Below are 10,161 nucleotides of genomic sequence, written 5' to 3'. Positions count from 1 at the left end.
CTGACTTGGAACTTCCTTAGGCGCCTGAGGAAGTAGAGGCGTTGTCGTGCCTTCTTCACAACACTGTCAATGTGTGTGGTCCATGTCAAGTCCTCGGATATGTGGGCTCCGAGGTACTTGAAACTGTTCACTCTCTCAACTGGTGCCCCCGTCGATGCTGAGGGGGCTGTAGTCCTTGACCCCCGACCTGGTCGTGTAGTGTATCTTGTAGACCAGGCCCATTGCAAGTTGTTGTACTCTGTCGTCTACTCTAAGCCATCCTAGGTTGTCAAAGTGGGCAGGGGTGAGGTGGGTTCTAGGAGTAAGGTCAAGCAGTAGTCTGACCAGTTTGTTTTGAGATGTTTGTAATTTTGTTTTTAGCGCCTTTGAAGGTCCTGCGATAGTGCAATACACTGTTAGCTACGGATGAAGCACTGGGTCTTATGTACACTACTATACAATGCTATACTATACAATCTACAGTTGTACTATGTGTCCTTATGCTAGCTTGCTATATCCATCTGTTTACTATACAAGAACCACTCCCGTTCTTGTTTTTAAAGTGACCTTTTCATTGTGTAAAGTGACCGTTGAGTGTGAGCGTGTGCAGCATGTGTGTGTGTGTGTTTATGCTAAAGTGACTGCTAGTGTGTTAGCGTATACAGTGTGTGTGTTGTGTGTGTGCTCATGTGTGCTTGTGTGTGGAGAGTTCAGTGTTCAAGACTCTGATGGCCTGGGGGAAGAAGCTGAGCCGAAGTCTCGCTGTCCTAGTTGCTGGTGTTTGCAGGCGTTTGCCTGACCGCAGCAGCTTGAACAGGCTGTTGTTGGGGTGGTGAGGGTCTTTCATTATTCTGCAGGCTCTGGATTTGCACCTCTTGTTATATAAGACCTGCAGGGGTGGTAGTGCAATACCCGTAGTAACGCTCAGCTGAGCGCACCACTCTCTGTAGGGCCTTCTTGTCCTGTGCCGTGCTGTTTGCATACCAGGCAGTAGAAGGACTGGAGTATCTTCCCCGATACTCTGAACTTCCTTAACTGTCTCAGGTGGTAGAGGCGCTGCTTCGCCTTCTTTACGACTGAGTCTATGTGTGTTGTCCATGTCAGGTCCTCTGAGATGTGGACCCCCAGGTACTTAAATCTGCTCACCCTGTCCACGGTAGCCCTGTTTATCCTCAGTGGTGTGTGTGTCCCCTGCTGTGTTCTCCTAAAATCCACGATCAGCTCTTTGGTTTTACCAATGTTCAGGAGCAGGCTGTTGTCCTGACACCAGCGTTCCAGTACCTCAACCTCCTCCCGGTAGGCCTTCTCGTCGTTGTCAGAGATCAGCCCCACCACCACTGTGTCGTCTGCAAACTTGCTGAATCAGAATCAGTCACATTATAACCTGCTGAATCAGAATCAGAATCAGAAAGGTCTTTATTGCCAAGTAAGCTGTTGCACATACAAGGAATTTGTGTTGGTCGTTTGGTGGATCAACATTTATAGACTATATCAACACTTAAAAAGTAGGAGTCAATAATTTTTTTTTAAATCATTAAAGTAGAATAAAATAACATAATATATAAACTAAATTAGAATAGAAATACAATAGAATCGAATATAGGACAAGGCTGTACAATTGTGCAGGATTGTTGCAGAATAAATTCACTAAATTATAATACAAAATACAGTGGAATATATAACAGAGTTGTGCAATTGTGCAGTACTGGTACTCTTCATTCACATTCACATTATAACATACTGGTATTTTTATCAAGTAGGGCCCAGTCACATTAAAACATACTGGTATTCTTGGCATATGGCATATAATATTTTCTGTCATGTGCATATTGAATGGGTATATAATATAATATGATATTTTATATATCACTGTAACGGTGTAGTGTAGGAATTACAAGAATGACAAGACTGTAACTTCTCACGTTGGGCATGCAGGCAGAATGACCCATTTATTTCACACTCTGCATACACACTACACTGACAGCACACACACTCAATTCAATGGGCATGAGAAAACATATGTTTACATTGCCAAAGCAAAAGTGGAACAATACAATCAAAACAAAAATGATATATGTCCAATTAAAAGGGAATAGGAATGACGTGTAAACAGAGCTGTCACATTGCAACTGACAACACACACAGTCAATTAAATTCAAAGAAGACATGTTTACATTGCCAAAGCAAAAGTGGAATACAATCAAAAAACAATTCCACAAAAAGGTCTGTCAACAGTCAGACCTATTCTGGGTGAATAGGTCTGTCTCCCTTGGTTATGCCTGACTAGTTGCCTAGCAACGGCATGAACAGCGGCCGTCGGCGCATGGGCTCGCTATCTCCATCGCTCTCACTCCCATATCAGCCTGTTCCGCTGCTCGGCACATTTCAACAGCGGTGATTAACGTGAGCCCTTTCTCTCTCAACAGTCTGCGTCTTATGCTCTTGTTTGCAACACCTAGTACAATTTTGTTACAAATCATTTAATCTCTTAGCTGCCCGTACTCACAGGTTGCTGCCTTTTCTCTCAGTCTGGTCACAAAACTGTCTATGCATTCGCCTTCCGCTTGTTTGCTGCTCCCGAACATGTACCTTTCATATATGACATTCTTCGCCGGATTGAAGTACTTTTCCAACATATCCAGTATGACTTTAGCGTCCCCTTGATCCTGTTCGGTGAGATTCAGGTTGTGACGGTAAATGTGCCTGCATTCACTTCCCATCACACTCCTCAGAGTTGCAGCCTGAATGTTCATGTCCTTCTCGGTTATACCCGTAGCGAGTGCATAGTCCTCGTATTCGGCACGGAAATTCGGAATATGTCCCAGCTGACGCTCCAGTCGCCTGTGAAGCTCATCGGGGAGGGGGGGGTGGAATATTAGCCGCCATGCTAGCTGACAATAGCCCAACGTTACTTGTCTCGGTCTCCGTAATGTTGTCTTCAGAACCGGAGTCCGACTGTGACATAGTCAGCTAATATGTACATACATGGACGTAAGTTCAACTACTACCATGTTTGTGTGGATGTTTCTACGGCATGAATAACGACAGACACAGGTATCAAGTTCAGCGTCTGTAATCAAAGTGCTTCACAATCCTCTACATCCGGGGTATTCATGAAAACAACAAAAGCAAGCGATTGTCGATCGCCTCGATCTAACTAGACCCTGTAACAATGATTTTCCAAAATAATCTCGCGGCCTACTTGAAACCAGCCCGCGATCTACCGGTCGATCACGGTCGACTGGTTGGGCACCACTGGACTAGAGTCTTTGGCTATTCTCTTAGCCTTGGCCCCTGCAATGCTTCGTGTAAATGTCCTGGAGAGTGGGAAGCCCACCTCCAATTGTGCGTTTGGCTGATCGTGCCACTCTCTGTAGTCTGCTGCGGTCGTGTGCGGTGCTATTCCCAAACCAGGAGGTGATGTTACCAGTCAGGATGCTCTCTATTGTGCACGAGTAGAAGTTCTTAAGGATCTTCTGACTCACTTTGAACTATGTAACTGTTGACTTAACATTCTGAGTTGTAAGTAATTTACCAGTGACTTATATGAAAGAAAAACAATGATATATATGACACATTCGTAGATACAGATGACTCCCTATTCAAAGAGATAGGGGTTCTGGTCTTATTAGTCCCTGTTATCAAGATGGCGGCAGAGTGAACTCTTTAGACAGGTAATAAGGCATGAGGATAGGGATAAGGCATCGGGGTAGGGATGTGTCCCACGTACAAGTCCAGCTTCCTCTCTGCAGTCACACTGACGGCATCCACCGCTCCATAACGTCCTATATGACAATATTGAGGCAAAGACTCACCCCCCCCCCCCCCCCCCCCCCCCCCCCCGACACACTACAAACCGCCTGGGCCGGTCCTTTATCCCGGCAGCCATCAGGCTCTACAACAAAGGGCTCGGGCGGCCGGTTCTGCTGCCAGAGTTATCACTGTCTCAACTCGGGACTTCAGAACTAGAGACTCACATCACCGTACATCTTGTATTTTGTACTAGAGACTCATATCACAGGACTCATATCACTGCACTGTCTTGTATTTTGTACTTTTTTTTATATATATTTATATTGTATTTCCATTTATATTTTATATAGTATCTATAGATAGTGTATATAGATACTGGACTGCATAGGACTGTGAAGCTCTGTATCCCCCCCCCCCCCCCCCCATGCTGCATTGACACCTGAATTTCCCCAAGGGGACTAATAAAGGATCATCTTATCTTATCTTATTGCATGCAAGGCTTAACTTGAATAAGCCTGTCAGCTATTGGTACCGCTTGAACAAAACCTTCTGCTTTCATAACTGGAGCAGCCCCATGCGTTTTTAGCTTGAGCTCTAGTGGTTTATATGGTGTTGATTGATTTATTGATTGAAAACTGTATTAACAGATTGCAAAATGGGTACGATACAGTACAGTACAGTACAGTGTCTGTTGTGTTTCTGGGTTAGACATTCAGCTCTAGTGGTTTATATGGTGTTTGTTGTGTTTCTGGGTTAGACATTCAGCCACTTTTTTAAACACTACACCATATTTTATCTATTTATTCTTACAAATGTGCACTACCTCTTCTACCTAATTTTTGCATTTAGTTTATTTTTTTTGCATTTTGTACATTTTAGTATAGTGTTTGGTCATTATTCTCTTATTTTTTTACTGTATGAAGCACAATCTCAGGGGGCTCATACAGAACCAAGTGTTTCACTATAATGTACATGTAGCCTGTTTTATAGCAACACTACTATCACCAACATCTAAGAAGGGAGATCCCCCCTTGAATGGCCCTTCTAAGGTTTCTCTCCTCCACATTGCCTGTGGTGCATTTTTTCCTATTGCTAGGTTTTAGTGAGTTTTTCCTTACCTTCGTGTGGGGCATGTCTGGGAGTGTTGCATTCATTTTATTTATTTTAAATGTTTTGGACTTTATGGTGTTTTTGTTTTGTTCTTGACTTATTGTGATGTTTCTTCTTGACTTGTTTAAAGAAGACGTGTCCGGCCCATGGGGACATTAACGTGTCTTGTCGGGCCTTATAAATACATTTGATTTGATTTGATTTGATTTATGTACCTTTATATGTGACAAATAAAAACAAAACTTGAACTTCTCTGCCCCCCCCCCCCCCCCCCCCCTCCCATGTAGAATGTGGTGATGCTGATGAGCGACTTCATCGACTGGCTGATCCCGGACATCCCCAAGGACATCAGTCTGCAGATCCACAAGGAGAAGATCCTTATGGTGGAGCTCTTCATGAAGGAGGAGCAGGGCAAGAGGCTGGCGGCGCGGGAGAACAGCAACCTGGACCGCTACACCTCCAACCAGTCCCCTCCTCAGCCCCGCTCGCGCCCCGTGTCGCACATCAACACCGCCGACTGCTATAACTGCTAGCTGCTAACGGCTAGCTGCTAACGGCTAGCTGCTAACGGCTAGCTGCACTACTACTGTGGCTGGATTCCCCCAGAATATGGCTACAATGCTGCTAATATGGTAGCTGTTACATACGGCTAACGGCTTTTACAGCTACTAGCTAAGACGGCTGGGTGCTAGCAGCACTAATTGCTCATACACTTAGCTGTCAAAGGTTAACACTGAACAAACTGTTTGCCATCTTGTATTCTTTGTATAATAGGAGGAGACTGGCTACCCAACAATCCGTCCATTCGCTCCTGCTGTCTCTAGAAACTCCTCTTTTCCTGGGGTTTGGACGTCAACAAGTGGTGTCCTAGTTGTGTCTTCTCCCTTCCATCAGAGCCAAGGCCCAGTAAATGTCTCCCTTCTGTTTGCCTCCTCCCCATAGCCTATAGCAGGGGTGCCCAGCCTTTTTTGAACCAAGATCTACTTTTTAATTTACCACCTAGCCGAGAGCTACCAGCCAAAATTGTATATTGTAAGCCGTCATTTGAGGCTTTATAAAAGCAGCATAATGAACACAAATCTGTCAGTGCCGAGTCAGACCTCATCTTAAATAACAAACAGCATTGCTTGTTGTAGTTAATAAGGAGAGGCAGAGTTGATTTTGCAAAAAAAAAAAAAAAATATTTTTTTTATAATCTAATTTTATTAATCGAGATCTACTTGAAATCAGCCCGCGATCTACCTGTTGGGCACCACTGGCCTATAGCTTCAATTACAATGGTACAACGCAGCTTTCCGAGACAAGATGTCTAACTTATTCATGGTATTTTCTATCCATACAGTTTCCTTCAAGCCTTCAGATCAGTGTACGAGTGATGTTGCCTATAGGAAACAGAACGTCCTCATATCGTCACATTCCCAGGCCGACGCAAGCAAAAAAAGATTAATAGATAAATACACAGAGGCAGTCTTTTTACAATTCTCTTTGTTCCTCATCCATCCGCCTCACAATCATAAGCTACACCACCCAACCTAACTATCTCTGACCAAGTCATGTTCTCTCTCTCTTGCCATCTCTCTCCAGTCCTCTTTCACGTCCTCTCCTCTCTCCCATGTGCTCTCTTTCACGTCCTCTCTCTCTGCTGTCATCGCTCCTATCCTCTCTCACGTCCTCTCTCTCTTCCTTATGTCCTCTCTTTCTGTCCTCCTGTCCTTTCTCTCCTTTCCCCACCATCTCTCCCCTGTCCCCTCTCTCTTGTCCTCTCATGTCCTCTCTCTCTCCTATCCCCACCATCTCTCCCCTGTCCCCTCTCCCTTGTCCTCTCATGTCCTCTCTCTCTCCTATCCCCAACATCTCTCCCCTGCCCCCTCTCTCTTGTCCTCTCATGTCCTCATGTCCTCTCTCTCTCCTTTCCCCACCATCTCTCCCCTGTCCCCTCTCTCTTGTCCTCTCATGTCCTCATGTCCTCTCTCTCTCCTATCCCCACCATCTCTCCCCTGTCCCCTCTCTCTTGTCCTCTCATGTCCTCTCTCTCTCCTATCCCCACCATCTCTCCCCTGTCCCCTCTCTCTTGTCCTCTCATGTCCTCATGTCCTCTCTCTCTCCTATCCCCACCATCTCTCCCCTGTCCCCTCTCTCTTGTCCTCTCATGTCCTCTCTCTCTCTCCTATCCCCACCATCTCTCCCCTGTCCCCTCTCTCTTGTCCTCTCATGTCCTCTCTCTCTCTCCTATCCCCACCATCTCTCCCCTGTCCCCTCTCTCTTGTCCTCTCATGTCCTCTCTCTCTCCTATCCCCACCATCTCTCCCCTGTCCCCTCTCTCTTGTCCTCTCATGTCCTCTCTCTCTCCTATCCCCACCATCTCTCCCCTGTCCCCTCTCTCTTGTCCTCTCATGTCCTCATGTCCTCTCTCTCTCCTATCCCCACCATCTCTCCCCTGTCCCCTCTCTCTTGTCCTCTCATGTCCTCATGTCCTCTCTCTCTCCTATCCCCACCATCTCTCCCCTGTCCCCTCTCTCTTGTCCTCTCATGTCCTCATGTCCTCTCTCTCTCCTATCCCCACCATCTCTCCCCTGTCCCCTCTCTCTTGTCCTCTCATGTCCTCATGTCCTCTCTCTCTCCTATCCCCACCATCTCTCCCCTGTCCCCTCTCTCTTGTCCTCTCATGTCCTCATGTCCTCTCTCTCTCCTATCCCCACCATCTCTCCCCTGTCCCCCCTCTCTTGTCCTCTCATGTCCTCTCTCTCTCCTTTCCCCACCATCTCTCCCCTGTCCCCTCTCTCTTGTCCTCTCATGGCCTCTCTCTCTCCTATCCCCACCATCTCTCCCCTGTCCCCTCTCTCTTGTCCTCTCATGTCCTCTCTCTCTCCTATCCCCACCATCTCTCCCCTGTCCCCTCTCTCTTGTCCTCTCATGTCCTCTCTCTCTCCTATCCCCACCATCTCTCCCCTGTCCCCTCTCTCTTGTCCTCTCATGTCCTCATGTCCTCTCTCTCTCCTATCCCCACCATCTCTCCCCTGTCCCCTCTCTCTTGTCCTCTCATGTCCTCATGTCCTCTCTCTCTCCTATCCCCACCATCTCTCCCCTGTCCCCTCTCTCTTGTCCTCTCATGTCCTCATGTCCTCTCTCTCTCCTATCCCCACCATCTCTCCCCTGTCCCCTCTCTCTTGTCCTCTCATGTCCTCATGTCCTCTCTCTCTCCTATCCCCACCATCTCTCCCCTGTCCCCCCTCTCTTGTCCTCTCATGTCCTCTCTCTCTCCTTTCCCCACCATCTCTCCCCTGTCCCCTCTCTCTTGTCCTCTCATGTCCTCTCTCTCTCCTATCCCCACCATATCTCTCCTGTCCTCTCTATGGTGAGCCAGTTAGGACTTTTTTTTTCTTCTTTTTTTGCACAATGGAATAAAAGGCAGGATTTCTATCTGTGTATACCTTTTTTAATATGCAACTTTTGCCATAGATAACAACGTTATAGCTTTTCCTTTGTACATGTCTGCCCTTGTTGTTGTTCTGAGAGACTGAGAGGGCTTGGTACTCTGCCCGTGTGCCAAACGACCCGTCGAACCGTCCCGTCTTGTCCTGTCAAGTGGACCCGTGTACATGTTTAATATCGGCTTGCACCGTTTTATAATGTTTTAATTATGAACAAAATATCCAACAATACCCACTGGCTTTGTTAAGAACCCCCCCCCTCCCCCCAAAAAAAGAAAACACGTGTTACAATGTCTTGTAAGAGGGCTTTCGTTTTGTCCAGGAAGCACAAGTCATACATAAAGGGGCTATTTTTCCAATCAACTGGAATCCTAAAAGGGCCGTTGAGAGGAGAAGCAGGGCATGGTTGTTTTGTACAAAGCATGTTAACCAAACACGTCTGAGCATCTTAACCGTCGAGTTTCATCTAGATATCGGTTGTCATGCATGTTACAGTAGGCCTTTATCAATATAGGGAGGTGCAGTGGTTACGTCATTGTTGTTTACCGACCGGTCCACAACGCTTGAAATTGCAATGTATTTCCAATGGACACATTTCAAAATCGCCTCGTTTAAAACAAATAAAGGATGAACATTTGCATGGTGTACCTTTCTGTGTGTATTCATCCACAATCTATAGCTCAATATGAAATAATTCGCAATTAATCGTAAAATAATTACGTATAATTGTATTTCAACCTAAAATGCTTAAACAATAATGTTAGTGATAGAAGGGAACTCATTTTGTGCAAAAATGGAAAGCTTGCCAATGTTCATGCGGCAGAATTATTACAATAGCCGATGATACATTTGACATAAATCTCTATACGGGTGGACCGCGCGGGAAACTAAAGTGATGTCAGACTACACCTCCCTATACAACGAATATTCTTACTACTATTGTAAAAGGCAAAAATTAAAATGAAAAATCAAACGTTTTAATAACCACCCTCATTATAGGTTCATGAAAACGCTGTTGTTAAATGTCTAGATGAGAAAACTACGAGAATATTTAAGCACAAAAGACTGAACGATTCATATTCAATATTTATTCACTATTCCAATTGTACATTTCAAGCTCTGTATATCGATGTGTGTGTGGATGACATAAGGAAGCATTTTATCGTAGATCTCGTCTAAAAGGCACAGTCTTGTGTTTAGTGAATGCCTGTACTGTAGTTTAGTTCAAGGGATAATCCAACATCTATAAGGAGCTCATCTGATTTGTCACTCATGTATAACAATTTTGGTTGTTGAGATACACAAAGCAGAAATGGTTTGTGTGCAATGCTAGCAGAGGTCAGTGTGGACATGTACCGAGTCTCAACAACCAAAACGAGTGCTTTTTACACTAAACTAAAAGGACTCCCAGTTTGTGACACATCATATTAGTTAAGGTAGGCGTCAGGCAGGGGTGTAAAAAGTACCCAGAAATTATACTTATGTGAAAGTATGGGTACCACTACCGTCTCAAAATCATACTCAAGTAAAAGTCAGAGTATCTGGCAAAAAACACACTTGAGTAAAAGTCAAAAAGTGTCTACTTTTAAATGTACTTAAGTACTAAAAAGTAAAAGTAAAAACTTTTTTTCTGACTGTCTATTCTTCTGATAGCAGGTGTTTTAATCAAAGATCCCCGCTTTCTAGTCTTGGTCCAATCAGCATGGGTATGGGCGGGTTAATTTAAAGTGCGGCCGCAGGATTAATAACGTTTACGTTAGTTCGGCCAGAGAAACAAATATACTAATTAAAATGGTTGGACCTGTGAGATTTGTACTTTGTATGTCTGCATTTTAAATGTAAGGAGTAAAAAGTGTTTTTTTTCTCTGAAATGTAATTGAGTAAAAGT

General features: G+C 44.9%; 1 protein-coding gene across 1 annotated transcript in view; it reads left to right on the top strand.

Annotated features, from left to right (window-relative positions):
• Positions 1-6,879, top strand: part of ano1a (anoctamin 1, calcium activated chloride channel a) — a 112,321-nt gene extending 105,442 nt beyond the window's left edge. The window contains exons 11-12 of the mRNA XM_084330537.1: positions 2,756-2,822; positions 5,130-6,879. Coding sequence (XP_084186663.1) covers positions 2,756-2,822; positions 5,130-5,375 — 313 coding nt within the window. The 3' untranslated portion in view covers positions 5,376-6,879. The remainder of the gene's footprint in view (positions 1-2,755; positions 2,823-5,129) is intronic.
• Positions 6,880-10,161: the final 3,282 nt, after the last annotated feature.

Source organism: Notolepis coatsorum, assembly GCF_963971535.1.
Source record: "Notolepis coatsorum genome assembly, chromosome: 15".
In the NCBI taxonomy this organism is placed as follows: Eukaryota; Metazoa; Chordata; class Actinopteri; order Aulopiformes; family Paralepididae; genus Notolepis; species Notolepis coatsorum.
Note: the sequence above shows the minus strand (reverse complement) of the source record. Positions and strands in the feature narration are given on the sequence as shown.